The 24,403-nt window shown below is 48.7% G+C and overlaps 1 protein-coding gene and 1 pseudogene across 1 annotated transcript in view; one reads left to right on the forward strand and one right to left on the reverse strand.

The window, feature by feature from the left end:
• Positions 1-3,368: 3,368 nt before the first annotated feature.
• The window catches only part of KSR1 (kinase suppressor of ras 1), a 148,495-nt gene continuing 127,460 nt past the window's right edge, over positions 3,369-24,403 (reverse strand). The window contains exons 10-19 of the mRNA XM_023530375.1: positions 23,380-23,434; positions 22,537-22,585; positions 21,394-21,773; positions 20,876-20,972; positions 18,065-18,198; positions 17,326-17,457; positions 16,090-16,225; positions 11,334-11,467; positions 8,540-8,620; positions 3,369-6,615 (exon numbers count right to left, since the gene is read on the reverse strand). Of these exons, the coding sequence (XP_023386143.1) occupies positions 6,537-6,615; positions 8,540-8,620; positions 11,334-11,467; positions 16,090-16,225; positions 17,326-17,457; positions 18,065-18,198; positions 20,876-20,972; positions 21,394-21,773; positions 22,537-22,585; positions 23,380-23,434 (1,277 nt within the window). The 3' untranslated portion in view covers positions 3,369-6,536. The remainder of the gene's footprint in view (positions 6,616-8,539; positions 8,621-11,333; positions 11,468-16,089; positions 16,226-17,325; positions 17,458-18,064; positions 18,199-20,875; positions 20,973-21,393; positions 21,774-22,536; positions 22,586-23,379; positions 23,435-24,403) is intronic.
• LOC111739442 lies at positions 11,497-16,076 on the forward strand (annotated as a pseudogene).

The following is a 24,403-nucleotide window of genomic DNA, read 5'->3' on the forward strand; positions in this document are numbered from 1 at the left end:
GAGTGAAAACTTTTGGAGCCCACATTCTGGTTCTATGCCATCCTGTTGTACCTCCCAGCGTCCTCTGCTTAAGATGTTGTCTTCACTGGGGACCAGGCCTTAGACTGGGACCTTAGACTGGGACTCCTGGGTAGAATTCACCCTGCCCTTTGCTGTTTATCCTGTAGCCAGCCTCTGCCTGCTCAGCCCCCAGCTACGCTCACCTCTCCTCTGTTGTTCCTCCTACCCCTACTTTCATAATTCTCCCCCAACATCAGTACTGCCTGGAGAACCAGCATGCATCCCCCCTCCTACGCCAGTTGGTAATCACTGGATTACATCTCTCTCCCGTTTGTGTTCACAGTGTAGCATAAGAGAGGCAGGGTCTTAGCACTTCCCAGCCCTACCCCAGTCCTGGGCCCTACCCTGGAAGTTTCTGATGCTATATGGCTGGGGTGGGGCCTGAGAAATTCTATTTTTAACAATTTTGCAAAGGATGTCATGCTACTGGCCCCGAGATCCCACTTGGAGAACCACTGGCCTCCAGAAAAGGGCTGATACTCTGCCAGTTTGCACCATTTTCCACTTGTATCCATTCCAGCTGGTGAGTATCAATAGTTTGAATACCTCACTTGCCTGCAGGGGCCAGGTAAGGAATGAGCATAAGTGGGCTGGGTAAAATGCGCGGGCATCTTAGTCTAGCTTGTCGCCTTCGCACTTTTGATAGGTGTAAAAAAGATGTCTCTTTCCTCTTTGCTCCAGGAAGAGACATTGCTCAAGACAATGAAACCCAGGTTCCAGCAATGTGGGCAGGGGGAAGCAGGAATTAAATGGGACAAAGTCTGCCCAGTCCCAGGGGTAGGAAAAACATGATATATAATATGACGTATCATATGATATATGTCATGTATGTGATGCAGTGATTTGATAAAACCACCACAAACCACAAACTGTGTTGATATGCAGCAGAGAGAGATGAGGAACAGTCTCTAAATTTAACACTGCTTGTGTCAGGGCAGGGATTAGAACAAGGAAAGTGTGTGTGTGCGCGTGTGCATGTGTGTATGTGTGTGTGTGTGTGTCTGCGTGTCTGTGTGTAGAAGGGTAGTAGAGAGTGAAGGTTAACATTTTTTTCTGTCATTTCAGTAATGTTTCACATTTCAATGGGCCCGAATGACTTTTCTAACATAAAAACATCTACTAAAGTAGAAATTTTTAAAAAGATTTTAGATATTAGAGGCTGGCAAGTCTGGTTTTGAATCCTGTCTCTGCCACTTACTGGCTGTGTGACTTGGGCAGATGATACAGCCTCTCTGGGCCTGTCCCTTCAGCTATAGAACTCGTTAAGAATAGCACCTACCACCTAGTTATTAGGAGGGTTAAAATAGGTATTTGCCTCGTGATTAGCACAATGTTTGGAATTGTCTCAATACTTGTTTGCTATTTGCAATTACCAAATACTATACTTTTAGTGTGGACCAATTGCAATAGACCCAAAAATGTAGTGTGGCTCAAACCCAGTAGTTTTTTTCTTGCTCGTATACCAGTCCTGGGCAGGTATGTATGACAGGTTGTCAGGGCGGCCTCCTCCACAGTCATTCAGACACCTGGACTGATGAGATGCTGTCATCCTCGACATGTGGCTTCCTGAGTTGCCCTTGGAGGGTAATGTGCTTGTGAGAGGTTTCCATGGGCCAGGCACTCACTTTCCACTGGGTAAGACTCAATCCCATGTTCTCACTCAGCTGCAAGGAAGGCTGGGAAATGGGTCTACTTATTTTCGAGGACAGAAGCTGGAAGAGAAGATACATAGACTTTGGCAAGAGCTAGCAATCTCTGCCAGTGAGACGCATATCAATGAGTGATGTCAGTGATAAGTGTAAAAAAATATGTCCCTTTCCCCTTTGCTCTAGGAAAAGATACCACTCAAGGCAATGAAACCCAGGCTCCAGTGATGGCGGGGGTTGGGAGGTGGTCATTAATCTCATGAACTCCTATGGCTTTGAATATTTGTCAATATTTGCTAATTGTCAAGTTTACCTGTCCAGCCCTGTCTCCTAGGCTCCTTTCCCGGCATCCCTCTGCCCCCACAGATCTCACCCGGATGCTCCCCAAGTATGAACCCTCCACCACTCTTCATCCATTGTCTTACCTTTTCAGTGAATGACTTCATCATCCACAAAGGCAGGCATTTGGGGAATTATCCTGGATGCTCACTCCTCCCTTACATCCAATCAAAGCTGTTCACTATCCCTCTTGCCTCTACTTCAGCCCCACCCCAATCCATCCTCTATAGCTAAAATATAAATCTTATTATGGCTCTCTTCTGCTCAAGAATTTTCAATGGTTCCCTAGGGCCGCCATGTTAAAGCTTAAACCCAGTGGCTTGGCACCTACAATATCCTCTCCAGATTCATTTTACACCCCAGGTTTAACTTTACAACAGCTGAAATAACTCATGATTTCCCAGTCACATTGTGTGTTCCCAGACCTCTGAGCCTTTGCATATGATGTTCCTGCAGGGTGGAATGCCCCGCTCTTGCTTATTGACACCAGGCATATTACTCACACTTCGAGTCAGCCCCAAGGCCACCTCCTCCTTGAAGATGGCCCCGCAGACTGAGGGACTCCTTCCTCAGGCTATTCACTGGCTCATGGCTGAAGGCAAGGGCACAGCCTTTTTTCTTTTATCTGTGTTCCAGCACTTAGCACCATCTTTTAAATGTCTGACATAAGTTCCCCAGTGTCTGATGAGAGGGAGGTTCTGGAGTCCAAGTCCTGGACTTGGACTTAGCCACTTTCCAGCTGTACCCTCTCCGTGCGTTTCCTCCACTGAAACACCGCCTACCTCATGGTGCTGTTGTGAGGGTTGGATGAAGGTGAGAAGATGTGTAGGGAGCACCTTCCTGGCATAGAGTAGGGGGTCCCACAAATGTTGGTTCCTTGTCTCCATCTGTTCTGCTTACCTCAACCTTCAGAGTACCTCTCTCTATGTAACTGGCAAAGAGAGGCTCCAAGAAATAAGATTTGGATAAATGACCATTCCTTCTCCCCACCTCCCCCACACACCTCCAAGGCTTCTGCAAGGCAAAGGCACCCCCAACTGAGGAGACACTAACCAGGTCTGGGGCTGCTCACAGGCTATTACTGTTGGGAGCTGGATGACCTTCCTCTCTGCACCAGGGGCCTTTGATACTATCCCTTCTCCATTACACCATCTGTTTAGACATATCTGCCTTCGAGGTCCAGGCATAACTTCTCTTTCTCTGGAAAGTGCTCCCAGAGGGGGTCCAAACATCCTGATCCCTCCATTCCTGTTCTCCCACGCCACCCATGTGAGTGGTCCCCGACATTCATCTGGACTGACCCAAGCAGACACAAGCCCTGGACACCTTGGTACAATTTTATTCAAACTCCAAACACCCAGGCTTGGCCTGGCACAGAGGGTGTGTTCTTGCCAGTGGCAAAAAGTGATACAGCACGTTTATTAATACTAACCATTTTAATTTAAATTAATAGCATTTCTGGAAGACAAATGCAGTTGATAGAAAATATAAAAACTTACTGTACAAATTTTACATCACATTCAAAAAAGCAAGTGCGTGCCTTGTGGCCACAGGAGATGCTGGGTTTGCATACACAGATGAAATCCTGGCTAACGTTGCAGAATTGCATAAGCTCCCTATCCAGCTTCACATTTATGCCTCCACCAGCTCTCAAATCAATACGGAGCAGAGTTTACAGGGCGTGGCACTCCCCTCTGTGATCACTGGAAAGAATGCCACGACAAGGCAGAGGGATTCCAAGGCCCTGCACACATCTTTGATTTGGTGACATGGAGAGGTTAACTCTGCTGCACGCCGCTCATGACTAACCGGGAACTCACTGGGATTCGAGACCTCAAGTTTGATGGAGACCCAATGGCTGTGACTCTGGTGGCTAAAGGCCCTAGAGTTTTGGAGGTGAGGCGGGGAACTGGGGTGGGGGAGTCCTGAAGAACCAAAGCTTGGGCTCCACTCTCAGACCCCAGTGGGGATCTCCGCAGCCTCCAGAGCTCTTGCCGAGGAGGCTCTCCCAGCTTCTCTATCCCCTTCACAGTTGGCCGTGAGGGCTGAATTCACAGTATCTGCTGTCCTTTATGTGTGCCCAAGGTAGACGGGGAAAGCACACAGAAGGGCAAGCACATCTTCCTAACCTCATTCACAGTCACTTAAATAGAGGAAGAAGGGGACCACATGGGGGATTTCCTCAGGCATTTCTCTTACACGATAGGCAGAGCAGAGGCTCAGACCGAGGGCAGGGAGGCTGCTCAGGGCCTTGGAGAGGAAGAGGATGTTCCTCAGCTCTATGCTTGGGGTTCCTGGCAGATGTCAGTTCCTCAGGGGCAGGGACAGTGACGGTGACCCATTGCCAGGCCCCCGGCACTTCCACAAAACGCAGTAAATGCTCAATGAAAGCTTCCTGAACTGACCCATGAGTGTGACACATGAGAAAAAACAAAACCCAGACTGACTTTCTGTGGGCTGAGCGTCAGCACTGGGGAGGAGTTGAGCCTGACTTGCTTAGCTGCCGTCCAATCCTTGGGCTCACCAGCATGACCAGGGATTCAGAGGGGAAAGGCTGAGGCTTGAGAGGCACAAACTGTAGCCCCTGGGAAGGTGAAGACCTGTGGGGAGGAGCTGACTTAGCCAGAAGTGGCAGTCACACACCTTGTGGCTTTGGGTGGAAGTTATCTCATTAGATGGTTGACAGGGGTGGCCAAAGGCACGATGGGGAGAAATGAACAGTCCCACAGAGGAGAAGAGACTACATGGAGCTGAATCCAACTGGTTTCCAGCTCCTGACTTCCTCCCCGTACCCTGACCAGGAAAGAGTAAGGTGCTTATGTCTGGAGTGCTGATGGACAGGGGTGCTGACGGGCAGTGGGCAGCCCAGGTACCTTGTGATGTCTCACAGTGTGCTCCCCATGCAAAAGTCGGTCATCGGGTGCCTGGTCTGGAGAGGGGAAGGCAGCCCACAGCTTCTAAGCAGTGGCCCATTTCATACAGTGTTTTGGCCAGACTTTGGGGAGGGCTCTGAATATTGGGAGCTTTGCTAGATGGGTCTATGAAAGGGGCGGAAGGACCGCATGCCTCCCCATCTCGGCTCAGAGCATGGACATAGGTTCTGGGTCTGAATCCAACCACATCACCACTCTCATCGCCCTTGGTCATTTCTGGTTTTGGAGCCTAATGACAATGTCCCCTGAAGGGCTTCTTTGCCATTTGGAACTTTTTTCTGGGCAACAGCTTCCAATGAAGACAGGCAGGATGCTCTCACATCATGGACCTTCCCAAATCTAGCCCCTCCTTCTGATTCAAATGGACACAAGTAAAAGTCCTGACTTGGTGCTTGAGAAGGCTCTGAGGATTGGGGGGGGCTTGCTAGGTGGCTCTAAATGAAAGGAGGGGTACGTGCCTCCCATCTTAGCTCTGAACATGGACAGTGAAGAAGCCAGGACGGGGCTGAGGGGTTTCAATAGGACTGGGGTAGAGGAGTGGTGGGCAGTACTGGAACTTTAGGATGACTGATGATGGATTTCTAAGGGGCCGGTCAGGTCGCCTTGTGGTTGGGAGGGTGAGCTCAGGGACCCATTACTGCTACTCCCTCTACCGACCGTCCTTGTTCTTGTGGATCAAGCCTTCTTGGCATATACACAGCTGCTGAGGCTGGGCCTTAGCTCTGGGGTCAAATGTCAGTCAGGATTGGGATGTGTCTAAAAAGCCAAGGCCCTGCACCCTATCTCCTTGGTGCCTCCTTGGGGGCTTCATGAAAAAAAAACATCTCTACAGTAAGTGGAAACCCTGGCTAGCAACCACTGGATTAGTCCATATGTTAATTTGGATTTTATAAGGGCTGGATTACAGGGGTCAGAGGTGAATTCAAGCTCTCTGGGAACTGCCGACCCTCATAACCCAGCTGGGTTCCTAGCCAGAGTTTCCTTTGCAAAAGGAGGAAGGGATAGTGGCCTTTTGATAGGACAAGGGGAGACTTGTACAGAGGGAGATTCTCGCTGATAGGGTTTAGGGCCAAAACATAGGCTAGGTCAAACCTTGCAGCCCCCTGTCCTACCATGAGAACAGTCACAATCTCCATGCTTTTCTTCCTTCTGGCCCAGCGTGGACTCACTGCCTACAAGGGCTCCAGAGGGGATGGCCACTTCCACCATCCCAGCCGATGGTGCCAGCTCTCCACTGCACAGCTCGTTTTTATTATTACTTATTGTAAAACCTTGAGTTCACTCTGCAGAACATACATGTAAACATTTGCTGCCTGTCAGGACAGGTTTGGTTGTTGGTAATGTCATTTTAAGAAATAGCAGGTGTGGCTCCATCTCCAGGACCCACGTATTTTTTGTGGACGAGCAGTCTGAATTGAGGACTCACGCTTCTGGTTTGCAGGACTTATGAAGGTGGCTGACGTTTTGAAGAGTGTTGCTTTTTGTTGTGGTGGTTGTTTGGCTATTTTAGAAACGCATTTAAGAAAAAAAAGAAATTGGTGGAAAACTGCACAGCTGGCTACATCTTTGGATTACTGGACTCCAGGACGCCCAAGCCAAACCTTTCAAACCGGGGTACCACTTTGCTGCTGTTAATGCTGCAAAGAGGAACAAAAACAAAGGTTATAGACCCGTTGGTCTTGGTCAGAATTAGGGTGACATTAGCTTAGGAGTGGGCCAGTTTCAGAAGCTCAGCAGAGGACCCAGCCCACCAAGAAGTGAGAATGATTACATAGCCAAAGGCCTTGGCAGAGCTGCTCCTGGTCATACCTGGCCTGGGGGAGTTGGGGCAGGGGTGGCAGCAGCAGCCACTAAACCTTGGCCACACCCTCCTCCTGGAGGGCAGTGGGACTTGTTCATTTGGGAATCCCCAGCACTCAGCATGCCCCATAACTACCCTGGGCTCATCTGAACTGCTTTCTCATTTACAGCCCAGGAAAGCTCTTGCTCCAGGTAGAAATGGGAGAAGAGAAACCTGTGCCCCTGTACTGACAGTGACATCACATGCTTTTAGAAATGGTCCTCAAATACTGGGGTGCCTCAGGGTTAACTGGAAAGCAGGCTGAAATGTAGGTTCTTAGGGCCAGCCTCCAGAGATCTGAATTCAGTTCTTGGGGGACCAAGGAATCTGCATTTGGTAACCAATGCAGTGACTGTGTGTGCCCTGTCGGTCACACTCTTGATGAATGCTGACTCAGGGCCTGGTACTTCCTGTCTGCCCTGGGCAGATGTAAAGAGAGTAAGTTGTGGGGGGAGGGGCAGAAGCTTTGTTTTCATCAGTGAAATTATTTGGAGACAGGCCCCCACCTTTTGCTTCAGGATGACATTCCTGAGTGTGCCCCTGAGTGCGCCCCTGAGTGCATGGTCCTTCCAAACTGGTGTCTCACAGCAACAGGACTTTGGGTGTCTACCACACCCCTCCAGAGGGTATGGCCCTGGGCAGTTCTGAAATCATCTCACTTCTTATGGGACAAGATTATTCCTGAAGGTTAACGGCTTAGCAAAACCCCTCCTCCTGTACTTTGGTTGGCAGGGTGGGGGTGGGGAATAGATTTCACTGAGCTGTTAGTAGGGAGAGAGGCCCACCCAAACAAAAATGGTATCACCCCACAGAAGAAGAGCTAGAGAGAAAGAAGTCGCATCCACGTAGGTGGCTCTGGGGGGGATTTGTTAGGGGATCCTCCATGGAGATCAGTTACTCAGGCACGCACAGGCCGTGGAGAGGGAGGGGCCAGTTTTAAAAACAAAGCAAAAGAAGTCTCAGGAGAGAAGATTGGAGCAGCAGAGATGGTTTCCCCGGGGTTAGTGCCAGCATTTCAGTTTGCGTTTGAGCAGAAGTCCCGTTGCGGTGTGACGATTAGGAGGGAGAAAGCCCCGGGCACATGCGAACAGCCAGGCCTACAACCTACGGGAGGAAAGAGAAAAGGGGAGAGTAGTGTAAGAACCGAGCCCCACAGGGGTGGAGGGAGTGGCGTAGGCCTGGCCAGGTTAGGGGGCAGGGGACCCTCCTTCCCTGAAGAGAAAGAAAGGGGTGGCCCAGTTCTATTCCAGGCTCAGCAGCAGAGCGAGCCTGGAAGGAAGAGAGCCTGGCACAAAGAACCTTCCCTGGGCTCCCTGGGGCCGACAGGCCCACTGCCCTATAATCCTTGAATGTCAAAACTGACTTTCTGGAGTTCACAATTTCTGCTCACTGCAGTTCTTTCTTTAAGCTCTGGCCAGAAGGCACCTTAGGGACTTGGACGATGATTCCAGTTCTTTCCCACCTGACAAGCCATCGTCTGCCACAGAATGTGAGCAGAGGCTCTGCCACCTGCTGTGGGTCTTCTCTCAGCCCAGCAAGAAAAATACAGACCTACAGGGCCCTTGCTGGTGAGCATTTCAGCTGCAAAAACATCAACTGGTTTATGAGGAAAACACATGCAAAGATGGGGCAGCGGGATGCAGAAACAGAGCAGGAAGCAGGGTAACGCAGAGGGGTGACTGCAAATGGGCAGAGACTAAGAGAAATAACAGAAGACACACTATTCCTCCAGAACTGGACAGGAGTTCTTAAAGTCAGAGTGACCGTAGCGTCCTTTCCCGTAGTAGCGGCTCCGCCAGCGACTGGGAGCGCCCCGCAACCATTTCGCCAGGTGTGGGAAGAGCACAGTGCAGCAGGTGATGGAGTCGGCACCCAGTGCGGTCGCGGAAAGGTGGAAGAGGAGCCGCAGGAACCAGGATGGCGGGGAGAGGGGGAGAAGACAGGACAGGCCAGCGTATCAGCCACCCCCCCCGCAAAATAAAAAAGCAACAAGACCAATGAAAAAGAAAAGAGAAAATGAGAATTAGAGGCTGAGTGTGTAGAAGTAAAAATCGTGAACAGGAAGCTTTGACATAGACTCATTCAGGTATGCGGGCATTCTTCCTTTTAAGAGGCTAAAACTGATCGTTTTGGGCCAGAAACAACCCGCATCTGTAACTCAGTTTCCCACCTGTATACGATCTTTAGGGAACCTGGAATGATTTCCTGAATACCAGCACCTACCTAGCACAGCCTTCTCTTCTGTAGATGATAAAACCAGGGACCAGACTGTAAATGAGTTACCCGAGATCTGACAAACCAGATCCTTGAACTTGCAATTCTAGGGGAACCCCAGGCTCCTGGTCTCTGCTGGGACAGCTCCCATTCAAAAACTAGCTCTAATAACCCCTTTCTGGAGATCCCCCTTTAAGCTCCCTGGGTGGACAGAGAGGACCCTGCCTGTGTTCCCAGAGGCTGTGCTTTTTCTCAGAACTCAGTATGTTGTAATTATTGCCTCACCCATCAAATGTTTATTGAGCAACTGCTATGTTCCCGGGACTGTGGTAGCTGGGAATACAGAGGTGATGAGAATGTTGCTGCATTGACTTATAGTGTGTGTCTGCTTGTCTTTATCCCCAATTAGGCTGTAAACCCCCTGCTGGCTGAAGCCTGGTCTTGGCCTTCTGTCTCCCCAGGTGTGTAGCAGGTACTCAGCAAGAGCTGGGTAAAACTCACACCTCTAATGGCAACATTCTGTTACCCCCTATTGGACTCTGACCCATCTTAAGAACGAAACATTGAATCTAATATTGCATTATAAAATAAAGTATTCCCTAACCACAAATTTGTCATTCTTCTAGACCATCTCTGAAACTGGCCTAATCAGCAACCTTTACTGTATTTTTTCAGGTTCTCCTACTTGTGTCCTCTGGTAAGAAGACCCATTCTGGACATACCTTCGCTTGAAGCTTGAAGCTGGTTTGGTTTGTTTTCAAGACAAGGTCTGGCAAATGATACGTAAGCCAAATCTGACCATGAAAAAGTTTTGGCTATTTTAAAGAGTTGTTAAATAAATAACAAAACAAAAACAAAGAACATGTGACAGAGACCATTATGACCCACAAAACTAAAATATTTACTATCTGGCCCTTTCTAGAATAAGAGGAGAGTTGCTGCCATCACACACCTGGGCAGCAGGTGTGAGACCCAGGTGCAGCTCTGGGAGCTCAGCGATGTGACTGCAGGTCCCCCCCGCCACACACACAGTGACTGGTGCCTCAGGGACGACGTTGGGTGTCAGGGTGGATAGGGTCTTGCACCATGCATCAAGAGCAGTTCCACTTTACCTGTTTATATATTGAGACTGTATGAGATCTCACTTTTAGAAAGTGCCTTTTGCCTTAAAAACAGTTTAAAACCATTCATCTCATCCAGGGGTCCAGCCACATATGGCCCACCACCTGTTTCTATACCATGCACAAACTAAGAATGGTTTCTACCTTTTTAAATGGTTAGGGAGAAAACAATCAAAAAGTATTTTATGACATGTAAGAATTACATGAAATTCACATTTAAGCATCCATAAATAAAGTTTGATTGGAGCACAGCCAGCCTGTTCCTGCGCCAAACAGCAGAGCTGAGTTTCCGGGACAGAGGCCGTATATGGCGGTGTCACCACTCTGCACTGCTGCTGGGCGCATCGCAAATCCTGGGACAGGAGCTGTAACTCGACTTTCCCTCTTAGCCCGCAAAGGCTGAAATACTTCCCAAGTGGCCCTTTACAAGTTTGCGTATCCCCATTCTAGCCCAGCCCCCACTTTTTAAAGCTCTGGAAACTGAGGCCTGCAACAAGGAAGGACTTTCCCACATTCTCACAGTGGGTTTGTGACAGGGCAGAGGTCTGTAAGTGTCCTGGCAGAGCGGGTCACAGAGACAAAGGAAAAAGGGAATGAGATAGAACTGAGGAGATGACAGTGGTCTCCTGCCTGGTGGAGATCACCCCTGCACCAAGAGGTACAAAGGAGTGTGATTAAACAGAAGCAGAGATGGGATGCCAGCATCGAAGTTCCACATAAACCCTACCCATGTGGTCCCCATAACGGGTGGCTCGTTTCAAGACTAGAAAGCTCTGTCTTGAGTCTCAACATTTTAAACAATAGCCACTCTGCTGGTTTTGTTGATGTTCCACACCCATGTTGCTCTGACCTCCAACTGGCCCCGCTGGCCCTGCCCTAGGCAGAAGCTCCCGGGCTGGGCCCAGTCTGGGTCCAGTGTCAGCACCGCGCTGATAACAGGGATGTGGAGGTTTTCGTAGAGCAGAACTAGAGATGCTCTTCTGTCAAAAAGAGTCTACAAACTAAACATGGTGAATGAGGTCCGGCTATCGTTTAGGTGAGGGGATGAGTCGCCTCTGGCCAATCTGCTTGGGGTTTTCAGCAAAGTCTTGGGCACACAAGGCAGATGGTGCCCTCTAAGACTCTGGGTGAGGCTGCCAAGGCCTGGCTGGCAGGTTTGGTTCACCAAGCGGGTACTTACTCAGCAGATTTCCAGAAATGCCCAGGGTGGGAGAGCCGCCGGTTCAGCTTGGGCAGTTTCTCCAGCATGTCCATCAGCAGGGTGATGCTGGGCCTCTCCTGCAGGTCAAAAGCCCAGCAGGCAGACAGGATCTCCTGTGAGCAGAGCTGGCATTAGTGGCTATGACAGCTGGCAGAGAGGGAAGGGGGTACAGCTGGGTCCCTCTGCACAGGATCCCTTCAATGCTCTCAAGTAACCCTCAGTTGGTAGTCCCCTGAACTTCCTGCTGACATTGAGATGACTGACCATTGCTGGACTAGGGCTGAGAAATTACAATTTCACAAGCGCGCGAATGGCTCCAGTTCAAAACAGAGTGCACAAGCCTATTTCCCCTCCTTCCTTCTCAGACTTCCCTGGAATAACAGTAACAGAGCTGAATAACAGGAAAGTAATAGAGAAGACATCAGAAATGGAGTCACTGATGTTTAGAATGGAAAGCAGAAGGTGCGTGTTGACAGGTGAAATTCAAAATGCTCAGAATGCGTGCAGGGTGAGGCTGTAACGGAGGTGGGAGCTTCAGCATCCCAAGAATGGAGGCTGGGAGTGACGAGAAGGACTAAAGATAGGCAGCAGTTGTGGGGAGGCAGAATAGCAGTCCTGATGGTCCCCAGAGCAGAGCCCTTCTCACTTTGGCATTTTACTGTTTATTCTCAAGATCCATGTGTGTACACAGCATATTCTTTCAGCCTTTTGATTTAGGAGATCTACCTGTGAGAAAATAGGCCTGCGCATATGATCAGGTAAAGTGCTCAAGTGCTGGAGCAGAAAGTGTACATCTGCTTTGACTCAGCAACTCAGGCTTTTGTTCTTCAATATGACTGGACCCCATGGGGTTGCTTGCCATGTTAAGAAAACAAGAGACCAAAGATAAATTAACCAAAACACCAATTCTGGAGAAAAGTGCACGCATGCGGACATAGAAGCGACTCTATCCATGAAACAAAACCAGGGTGCAATAAGAAAAAAATCAACAAAGTAAGGACGTGCTTGTAACTGCTGAAACAATACATTAGGCAGAAGTACCAGAAAACAAAATCAAGGAAATTCCCCAGGTCGTAGACCCAATTTTAAGTAGGAATAGAAAATATGAAAGAAGGTAAAAGACATGGAAACTCACTAAAAAGGACCAAATTCTGTCTGATGGAAGTTTCCACAAGAGAAAACAAAGAAACCATAGGGCAGGGAACTATGAAAGCTGTAATGAAAGAAAATGTCCCAGAAACTTTTGAAGGAAACAGGGATCTTCAGCTGCCAAGGCCCGATAAAGGGACCTCACTGAAAACAAACAAACAAATTACAGTTTACTCTGAACCAAGAAGGCTTGAACTGCGCAGGTCTAGTTATACATGGAATTTTTTTCAATTGACTGTGCAGTTCAAACCTTCATTGTTCAAGGGTCAATGCCATGGTTGGGAACCAGTATGTGGAGGACTGACTGTAATTATACGAGGATTTTTGACTGTGTGGGAAGTCTGCGCCCTTAACCACCCCGAGTTGTTCAAGGGCCAACCATAATAAAACTATTCTCAGGCATATTTTTACGCCATCTCACAATAACAAAGATAAAGAGAAGATCCTAGATGTTTCCAGAGAGAATAAAACAAGGCATCTACAAAAAAGTTAGGCATTAGACCAACACCAGATTTCTCAATAATGCACTGGACAGTTATTAGGCAGCAGAGCAAAATCTTTATGTTCTGAGGGAAAACTGTTGTGAACCTAGAATTCTATTTCTGGTGTGAGGACAAAATAAGGGCCATTTTAGGAACGCAAGGGTTCCAAGATTATCTCCTAGCATCCACTGGGAAGTAGTTTCTTTAGGTTTCACTCTCACTTTGCTGGAGCGCAAATAAAGAAACGGGAAGACCCGAGATACAAGAAATTGTGTAAATGACCCAGGAATGAGTGAAAAGAAGTAGGATGACAGCTCTGCAGCAGGCCTAAAATCTCATTGATTCAAATTATAAGAAATCTCTGAAAAGAATGGAACAGATTCCACTCAATAAGCAGAATGTAGAAAGAGCTATCAGACCTCAGGAATAAGGTAAAGATGTCGTTTCTCCTCTCAACAAGAAAAAAATGCAATTAGAAACTATAGGAAAAACCTGTGCAAGAAAGCCATGGTCTAAATGTGAAGCCAACAAAATTATAGTGAGACTCTGAGTAACTGATGGAATGGAAGAGGTGGGCTCACAAAGAGGAAAATGTAATCCCAGAGAATTACCTCATCAATAGGTAATGGCAATTACAGTCTATTATAATAATGCACATAGTTTACTGTCCTCTCACTTTTAGTCTCAATCTTTAGACAAAGTATGGAAAATTTAATCATGACAACACAAAATCGATCTATCTAATAAAAGAGTGAAGAGAAAGCTAATGGGAGTCGATCACAGAAAAAGGCAGAGGGGCAGGGAGTGAAGAGCTGATGGAACAAGAAATTGGTCTTTTGGAAAGTGACCTAGGGTAAGAAACTGACAGTTTGTCCTCATGAAGAATGCTTCTGGCCTCATGATGAATGCCCATCCACACTAACTCACTGTGGCTGCCTCTGTACATAAAGCAGCGCCTGGTGGTGAACTTACAGCAAGGTGGCTGGAGGGACAGAGAAAGGTGTTCTTCAGAGGGTGCTCCCTGCTTCTGACTACAATTCAAAATAATTTTTTGTATTGCCATTTACCAACAACCACTCCACCCTCAAATAGCAATGTGTTTCAAAGAGAAAAGAGCAGATAGGAAAGACAACTCTTGTGAGCCAGAGGCTGGCTGCTGGAACATTTTTCTTTGACCCCCACTTTCCCACTCCCATCCCTAATTTATTACTACAAGGCTTCAAAGGACCCATAACTCTGCACTATAAGAAATCCTTTCGATTAGATCAAAACTCTGGCTGTACCCTAGAACTACCTAAGCTTTATTTAAAAATGAAAAAAAAAAAATTAACTATTACCTTAGCCCCAGCCCAGGCCAATATCTCTGGTGGAGGCCCTGGCTATCTTTAAAAAGCTCCTGGATGATTCTGACTTGTAGCCAGTGTTGAGCCCTGATTCCCTTGCGGCTCTGATGGCTCTGTGCTGTGCTCAAGCCTTCATCTCCTTGAAGACAGTGCTTACCACTCTCTACTGCAAGAGTAAGTGTTCAGAAAGGTAACTGAGATGGTTGCCAGGAGGCCAACTTACTAAGAATATATTTTCTTTCAGCTAAAGCGAGCATACGCACCTACTTTAGTTTATACAAAGAAGTCCTTAATAAACTGGAAATAACCTAAATGCTCAACAACAGAGAAGCCATTGTGTTATGGCATAGCCATAGGACAGAGGGTAGACAGGCTTTAAAACAAGGACCTGCTAATGATTTGAGTTAATGAGCATATAACAAAATCTCATGTAGAAAAAAAGTCACCATTTAAAAAAAATCATCTATATGTTATGACCTTGATTTTGTTAAAGATAAGTATTTTTAAAATAGTTAAAAAAAAAAAAAAAGACTAGAAGGAAGTAGTTACTTCAGCTGCTCTGAGTTGCCCAACTGGCAGGAGCCCAAACCCTACACTTTGAGTCCATCGCTACCCTCCTAAGGTGCCCAAGGCTCCGCCATGGTGAAGGTGGCTCTGGCCCATAGGGCAAAGAAGAACAAGCCCAAGAGCATTGGGGAGGCGCTCATCACCCGCTCCCCTTGCCCATGGCCCCCAGATGAAGTGTTATCAGCTAGTCGAAGAAGAGCCTGGTGTTGGTGCTACAGACTAGCATTTTGGTGTTATTCGTGGAGGATCACACCTGTACAGAGACTTTGCACTTCAACCAGATGACATGTACTACTGCAGAATAAAGTACACCAAATAAATGCCATAAATGAGCCTTCCGAAAATGCCCTAGTTGCTGGCTACCAGTCAAAGGAGGAAAAGAATAAGATCTATTAATCTAGGAGGAAGATGAGGTTGAATTAAACGCTCTGCCTGCCCCAGAGTTTGCAGGAGGGGACCTTGCTAAACTGTTCATGACTTTAATAAGAAACTTGCGGTCTTTAGATCTTAACCTAGAAAAGCAGCAGGCACCCTCCTCCAGACACTTCCAATGTTACACCGCCAAGATTCCTACTGGAGTTACTTATTGACACCCAGGCTGGCACCTATCTACGCCAGTCTTATCTGCCTCATGGACACATGGTTATCACTGACTGCACTGAAAAAACCGACTCCTGGTTCCTTTATCTGTTACTGTGTCAAGGAGAAGAAACTTACAAGCTGCAATGCAGAGAAACCATTAACAATATGCAGAAACATGAGGTCAGCAACTGTATTATGATTCAGTATTTTGAAAACAAATTTACTTCGGAAACTTCAATTTGTTCTTGAACAGTAGAGAAAAACCTGGAGAAAGATCTGATATCTCAGCATAACCCCACCATTTGTATTTTGTGCAGTGATTATTTTTTTATTATTTTCCTTCATGTAACATACAGGGCTTTTCATCTCATGATTTAGTTAAAACCATTATCTTTATTTCCTTTCAGTCTTTTTTTTTTTTTTTTTTTTTTTGAAGAAAAAAGTTAACCGCAGGGTAATAAAAGACACAGGCCTTTTAGCCCGCAGCAGAGAGGTCTGCCTGGCACACATCTACCTCTAGGTCTCACTTCTCAGGTGTGTGAATGAAGGAGAGCTATGTCAGGCCCCACCCTATAGCCCTTCTGCCCTCTCCAAGAACACGTGGCTACTCACCGTGACTTCTTTTCCCAGGCTGACGGAGGCCAGGACTCGCTTCATTCCCTCTCCGCTTCCAACCTGCCAGATCAAGGCCTCTGCAGCTTGGTTCTTAAAGGGCCAGTCTCTTGCTTGCAGCTCATACCAAATAGTCCTGTGGAGGCCATCCATGCAGCGTGAATTCCTGGACCGCACGGCCCAGTATGCACCCAGGGGCCCCTGCTGCCACATTGGCAGGAACCCAGCCAGAGGGGCCAGGATCCTTCTCCAGACTTCAGGGAATACCATGGCGGTGTCTTTGGAAGCTCCTCCTGGGTACTCGAGGGTCTGTGGCCCTGCGTTCCCATCGTGGTAAAGTCTGAGGCAGTACAGGCTCTCACAGAGATCCTGGTACGACTGTTAACCTCAGCGGAAGCTGATGTTTGAGGGGTAACAAATATGCCAAGCCCAGTGCCTGGCATACCCAGGTGCTCGGGAAATGACAGTTAAAGGTCAGGGGAGGAAGAGACCAATGCTGAGAGAAAGATACCCTGAGAGATTACAGAGTGAGGCCCTCACTCGCCTCTCCAAGTCCCCTAGCCTTTCCCAACTTATCTGGATGGGGAACTTCTCTGTCAGACCCACTCTGTCCAGTGTGGCAGCCACTGCTACATGGGGCTATTGAGCAACTGACATGTGGAGAGTGGAACTGAGGTATGCTGTAGGTGTAAAATACCCACCAGATTTTGAAAACTTTGTAGGATAAAACATCTCCTTAATTTTTTATTTTGATTACATGTTGAAAGGATACCATTTCGGATATACTGAGTTAAAGAAAATATATTATTGAAACTGATTTCCTGTTTTTTTTTTGGAATGTGGCTAAGAGAAGACTTTAAGTTATATGTTGGGCTCACATTATATTTCTCTATTTCTGTTTTCCTTTTGGCCAGCTTCATGGGGCACTAGAAGCTAGCTGGCAGGACGTCCCAGTTCTCCCAGAGGGTCAGCTCTTAGTGCTCATGAACGGCCTCATGGGGCAATAGGTGAGACTGACACCAAGAATTACTTAACTTCATCCTCATGAAACAACCCTGTCAGGGAGGTGCCATTATTCTCCCATTTTACAGGTGGGGGAAAGGGAAGATCAAGGATGTGGCCACTCACCCAACAAGCCGCAGAGCCAGGACTCAGAGCACACCCTCCCCTGCCCCCAGTGGCCAGCAGGGCCCACTCTTTGGGCCACACTGCCCTGAGAGCCCCAGGCCTCCTCACCCAAACGCATAGACGTCAGCAGCTTTTGAGAACGGCAGGCGATCCTCATCCTTCCCGGGAGTCATCTCACGCACGATCTCAGGGGCCAGGTAGCACAGCCAATCGTGTGACAGCTTCAGCTGGTTCTCACGCCTGGAGGCCAAGAAGCCAGGGCAAGAACACCAGGTCTTTCAGCCAACAGCAAAGAGGCTTGTCTGGCACATAGTTTCTCCAGGGCCAACGCACTACCCACACTAGGCCCAGAGAAGCAGCACACTGATCCTGCACTCGCAAAGGCACTGGCACTTTTGAGGAATGTCACAGAAGAGTGATAACCGAGTTTTTCTAGGAAAGCAGGCCAAGATGGGGTATTGGCAGGGAACTGCACTTGAAGGTGCCCGAGTCTCTACCCTGGGAGAGTGGAATATGTCTTCAGGCAGGAAATCAGCTCTGCCTGTGAATTTCACACTCCGGCCTGGTCCTGCCCAAGCTGGTGAGCAGATGGGGTAAACGTGAGTGAGAGGACCAAGACTCCGTGGGTGTCAGCCTGAGAATCAAGTATATGAGGTACTTAAACATCACTCAAATCTAATTCTAGTCCAGAACCACAGGGGCAGGACCAGAGCAAACTGGCTTTTCCTTTAGGAGAGCTGCTCCTCAGTAACAGACAGCAAGAGCACCCAGACCTCAGCTGGACTCAGGCCCACCCAGCAACACCCAGTTCTTTCCTGTTCTGTCCAGATGCCCAAGGCCAACTCACCGTTCCTCTCGGACCACACCCGAGATCCCAAACAGCCCGAAGTCCGTGATGACCACTTTGCCATTGTCGTAGAAGACATTCTTGGATTTGAGATCTTTGTGCACGATGCCTTTGGCATGTAGATACCCCATTCCCTGGAAGACAGTGAGCTTCATCTTGGGGGAGGGAAGATGAGTGACGATGACTTAGCGTTTAACTGGGCCAGGCACTAAGCTGGATGCCTTACCCACATCCCCTCAGTTACTCTTTACAACCGTATGCAATGTAATTGACTTCACTTTACAGATGAGGAAACCAAGCTCCGCGAGAGGTCACCTGCTCCAGGCCACATAGCAGTTAAATAGCATTGCTGAGATCTGGTTTCAGGCCAGTCTGTGCTCTTTCCATGCCACCGTGCTATCCAACATCCACCTTATACCTGGATAAAGTGTGAGGTATGGAGAGGGTGATGGGCAGGAAGCTGGAAGGTCAGGAAGTGTATAAAGTATACAGGTAACACGAGTGATCTGGGCTTTGACCACCTGGCCTCTACCCTTGGGCAGGGAAAAGGCTCAGGTGGAGGAACAAAGAGGAATTCCCACAGAAAGAGTCCCCAAGTTCAGGAAGTCCCAATACTGTGCTGTGATAGGAGTCCTGGACCACGACTGAAATCCAGGGTCTGAGTTCCATCTCGGCTCAGATTCTAATTCACTGTGTGGCCTTGTATGGCTTCTCTGAGCCTCAGTTTCCTCATCTGTCAGGAAAAAGGGCAGAAGTCCGTGATTTCTAACCAACACTCAATATAGAATGAACACTGACGGGCTAGGAGTATGGGATGCGGGTGACCTGACACAGGCATGATCTCATCCAAGGTCAACGGTATTTTCTAATGTCAAACTCAGGACTCTGGTGTACTCTGGTGACCCTGGGAACAGGGGCAAGATGCCATGACTGAAATGCCCATCCCTGCCACCTCAGAAAGAGGCGTATGAAAACCTATTTCCCAATCTCCCACTCAAGGGAGCATCACACATGAGAAATACCCCTGGCTTTAAAGGTATTTGGAGTGAAGAGTAGAAAAGTAAATAAGCCACGTTTAGGAAGTAGAATGAATGTGAAGCAGAACCAGACAGAACTAAGCCGAGGCCAGAGCTCGGTCCAAGTGGGTCTGAAGAACGTCAGAGGAGAGTTTACATGAGATAGATGCTCTTCTGCAAGAGACAAGAGGATGTGGGGTCTGCTGTGGCCACTTCTCTCCAGCCTGCTGAGCACTGTCATTTTGCCATGGAAGCAGGGAGTTCCAGGGAAGTGTGACTGTTCCTTCCCAAAACTCCATCCCAAACGCCAGATTATACTTCTTAAAATATCTGCCCATTTCCAAAACCTAACCAAGTGCACACGCCTTCTTCCTCAGTGGCCAAAGAGAGCCAAAGACCCTACCTTATACTGAACAGGGACCAGCTGTGTGACAGAGAATAAGTTGCTGTGCCTCTCTAAGCCTTGTTTATAAAAAATGTGCCACTGCCTTGAAAGGCCAGCTTAAAGAGGCCACACATAGCACTGGAATCTGGAATATAAACTCTCCTCCAGTGTTTCCAGAGAGCCTCTCAAACTGAAAACCTTCTAACCAAAGGTCATGCCTCATTATTGTATTTCCAACCTCAAGACATCAGAGATAAGCACAAAAGGAAGTTGGTTTAGAAGTTCCCAGCAATGTGAGAAGAGGTGGGGATAAAAAAGCAGGATTAAAAAAAAAAAAGGCCAGTGGAGGTAGTTTCTAGCTCTGCAGCTTCAAAATCTTCGAGTAACTTTTCTCTTTTGTCCTGGAATCTTCCGGATGGCTCAGTGTTCTGACGATAAGGAGAAGAAACCTTATAGGAGGAAGAGGGCAGAGTGGGCAGCAGGGCCTAGCAAGTTTGGGGACAACATGAAGTAGGTATGAAACTCTGCAGCTCTATCCAACTTCTCTGAAATAACAGATTCAATGAATCCCTAAAGTGGTATTTTGGTTTGAGGACTTTGCAAGTTTAATTCATTAGCTCAGCCACATGGGGATGTCACATGGAGATCTTGATTTGTCCATACCAGTCACCGTGATTCTTATCTTTTCCTTTCAAAAGACATCCCCACAAAAAAGGATGGAAGGAAGGAGCCAGGGATTACAACGGAAGAACAGGAGAGAAAGACAGGAAATGGATGCAGACTTGGGGAGAGCTGCTAAGAGAAAGCTTTTCAACAAAAACGAGAAAGAGGAACCCTTAACCACAGTATTCTAGTTTTTATGTTGGCTTGTTGTTAAATAAAGCAACAAATAAGCTTTTCTTTTATTTTTATTTAACTACTTTAAAAGAATAAAGAAAAAAAGGCTGCCTAAGTTGAGTCTGAGGGTCTGTCATGAAACTCCCCCGCTCCCAACAATCCTAACAGCCTCTCACCAAGTGCTGACCTTGTGCCCAAGCTGGATTATCCAATAAGTGGATTATCCAATGTTACTCCATGCGCCAATCCAATGAGGGAGGTTACATTGGTATCCCCATCTCATAAGGGAGGAAGTCAAGGCTCAGAGAGCCTTGATGACCTGCCCGAAGCCACAAAGCTGGTGTGACCAGGATTCAAACTCAGGTCATCTGTCTTTAAAGCCTTACATTCCTCCCCGACCAATTCAGCTCCATCACTGCCAACCCAGTGTCCAGTTTGAGGCCCCAACTTGACCAGATGCGAACAGAGGGAAGGAAATGGGGTTCTACCCTTGAAACGCCCAGCTAAGGGAGAGAGACAAAGCAGCCACCACCACCCTGACACAAACAGACAGAGCAGGGGGCTGCCCCTTACCTTGATGATCTCTTGAGCAATCTGCCTGGTTTTATTGATGTCCAGAGACGTCTTGGGGTCCCTCACAAATGAATGTAACGTCCGCCCCTTGCAGAAGCTGTCGAGAGTGGTGGGGTCAGGCAGAGGTCTGGGGTCAGTGCAGCCTGACCTTAGCCTCTGTGCAGCCCAGGAGGAGCCGTGGGGACAGCGGTGCCCGCCAGCCTCTGGAAGGCTCTCTCCAACCCCTGGACTGTGGGTGCCAGATTTCTTGTTCCTAACCAAGCCTGACTCCATTCCTTCTGGGGTCTGGCCTGAACGTACAAAAACATACTCGTATGCACCCGATCTGGAGTCCCAGGGCCTGCACACCCTAGAACAGGAAACTAATATAATATTGTATGTCAACCATAATTGAAAAATAAATTGAAAAACAAAAACAAACACTTCCATACCCTCCAGAACATCTACATAAATAACAGGGCCCCCGGAGAAGGGGAGGCTAAGGCTGCCACCCTAGCAAGGGCCAGCGGCTGGGTTACCTGGTGATGATGGCCAGGTGGGGTGGGTTCATGCAGGCCCCCATGAAGAGCACCACGTTCTCATGCCGTGTCTGCCGATAGTTCATCACCTCTTTCTTGAACAGCTTCAGGTGGTCCTGGTTGTGGCCATCCATCTCCAGCAGGCGGATGGCCACCTCACCGTGCCAGCGGCCACGGTGGACCCGGCCCCAGCGGCCCTGCCCGATGGGCTCGCCCAGCTCCACCTGCTCAAAGGGGATGTCCCACTCCTGCAGGTACACGCTGGTCTGGCTGGCCTTGCGAGAGATGGGGCCCCTCCAGGGCCGACGGGAGCTGGGCAAGTCATCCACCTCGTCCTCGTCGTCTTCTGCCTCTGACTTGCCAGCCTCCGGCTCCTCGGCCTAGAATGACAGGAGGACGGAATAGAGGGGCAGCAGATCTGGGCTCAGCTGACCTCCCTTCCCCAGAGCCCCAACCAGGTAAGGGAGGAGGACAGGCATGTGATCAGGAGGCCTGGGTTCTAGTAGCAGCTCTGCATTAGCTTGCTGTGGAGAGTAGCAAGCACATACAGCCCTTGATTCAGGTGGGCTCTGAGACCTTTCTTCCCCTAACGCTCTAAGACCTACCTATGAGTGACATCTAATCATTAGGGAAGAGTGATAACATCCCCTGGTGCGAAAAATTCAACCATATTTTGTTAAAACACAGTTTTTGACTCTCCTCTGGGTGGGAGTCAATAAGTCTGCTAGCATTCTTTAAGCCACACTGCACTGCAGGGAGCCGGGCTCAGCTTACACTGTGGTTCAAGGGTCAAGGCAGTAATTCTTGGCCCCCACTATAATCAGAGTCACCCGGGGAGCTTTGACAACAATGCCTGGCCCCATCCCAGATGGACTGAAGCAGAGTCTGGGGCCCAAGCCTCTGGGCTAGGGATGAGAACCATGAGAATTAAGCTTATTTTAGCCTCCAAATTAGAAAAGCAAAAGGAAGCTTACTTCATTGCATCCCTCATCATTCTTCTCTGCCATGCACATCTGCCCACATCTGCTACAGCAGGCACCTGAGTAGGCCTTTGCCAGTGGCCGGTGTCCATGCACTGCCCAGCCCCATGCGTGCTGAGATGGGGAGAAGGGGAGGAGAGAGAAAGCACTCTCTGTGGCTCACCTCCACTTCGTGATCCTCCAACACGTTTGCTTTTGGCTGGTCATCGAGCCTAAGAGTAAAACAGGATTTGTAAGGAGTCCCTGAGGGTGGGCTCTTTTGCTCTCAGCTAGATGAGGGACTCCCTGTGTGAGGCTGAGAAATGGCCGTCATGCCTGGATCCTTACTTTGATCCACTTGGCTGCGAGAAAGGCCGTCTTGATGCTGTGGAAACAGTCAGGAGGCCGAGAACCAAGCCCCAAATCCCTTCTCCAACCTTGGCCTTCTCCAGACTAACCTGAGGGCGGTGGAGAATGAGGAGTGGGCAATAACCATCACAACCCCTTTCAAATCTGACAGCCAGTACGAGGGTGCCAAGCAGAAGCACGGGATGTGAAATTTTACTTGAGAATTGGTTCTGTCGCATCCTAGCTGTGTGACTTATGCAATTTCTTAACATCTCTGAGCTGGCTTCCCCATCTGTACTAATTCAATAACTACTTGAGAACGCGAGCCAGGTGCTCAGTGGCCTGACACAGAGAAAGGGCTCCATAAATAGGAGCTATTTTTTTTTATCAGGTTTCTCTAACGGTGAGTGCCCTCTCCTCCTGAGTCACAAAACTGCTCCAGGTTCACAGTCCCATCCAATGTTGACTATACTGATAAGAGGCTAATAAAACCCTCTGGCTGAGTTCACTGATCTGGAAGGTGAATTAGCCCAAGGAGTTTGCCATTTGGCTGCTCTGGGTACACAGTGATGTGCAGAGTGGGAGGTCAGAGGTGGGGTGGGGAGATGGTCAGGGATGTGGGTCCAGGTCTCAAAAGTCCCCATGGAAGAGAAAGGGGACGCAGCACAGCAATGCTCACCGGGTATTGGCCACTGCATCTGGGAATGGGGCTGCCTGTGGAAATGCTGAAATGTCTGGAAGAAACAAAAAGCAGATACAAAGCATGAGACCACCTTTCTATTCCCCAAAAAAGACAGAGTGGTTACATGCAGGGAAGTGGGTCCTCGCCTCGCAGCCCCTAGCAGGGCTACGTATGTGTTCTCTAGCCCATTTCCACTTGGGCCAACTTGTGCTTTTCCTAAAACAGAACATGGATGCAGCCTCTACAGCACGTGGTTTGTCCCAGGACAGGACACCAGGTAGGCGAGGAGGTTGAGACTTCTCAGTTAACACCATTCCCCTGTGGTCAAACTGCCTCATACAAGCAAGTGATGAAAGCAAGCTGGGCCACTATTTCCTGAACTTGTAGGCCAGACCCTCCTGCTCTGCTTGGAGGCAGGGGCTGGTGGCAAGAACCCTTGAAAGTAGTGAGACTCCTTCACTCAGGCCAGCCGAGACGGAAGACAAGACTCAAAGGTGGCTCGTTAGTGACACCTGGTGCCCAGCACAGCTGCTGGGAATTTCTGGTGGGAGCCAGAGGCCGCCCCCCCACCCCACCCCCCGCTTCCAGGTTTGGGGCACTGGTGGAGCAGCTCCTAGGGGAGAGGAAGAAATGCCCAGTCTACACATCAGAGGGCTCCAAGAGGTGGGGGCTGAGGCTGACCTGAGCCTGGGACTTTCCCAGTTTTCACACGGAAAGTCACACAACCGGGAACACCAGACATGGTCACCCCATTAACAACAGCTTGGAATTAACTGTTGTTACAGGCCAAGCCCTCCAGGGCTGTGTCTGCTGCCAGCCTCTTTATCTATTCTCCAATCCCTCTAATCACACTCAGGGAGGCTGGGCAGCCCCAGGGCTGGGTGGGTCCCTTGCTCCTTTCTCTTTTATCAGCAAAAGAAGACAGACTGGAGGTGGCAGTGGCTCAGTCTACTCAGCAGCCTCTCCCTGCCTTCTAGGACAAAAAGCTTCCGGTCAGCCATCAGACCTCCTTTAACCTTCC

Source organism: Pteropus vampyrus, unplaced genomic scaffold, assembly GCF_000151845.1.
Source record: "Pteropus vampyrus isolate Shadow unplaced genomic scaffold, Pvam_2.0 Scaffold50, whole genome shotgun sequence".
Lineage (NCBI taxonomy): Eukaryota > Metazoa > Chordata > Mammalia > Chiroptera > Pteropodidae > Pteropus > Pteropus vampyrus.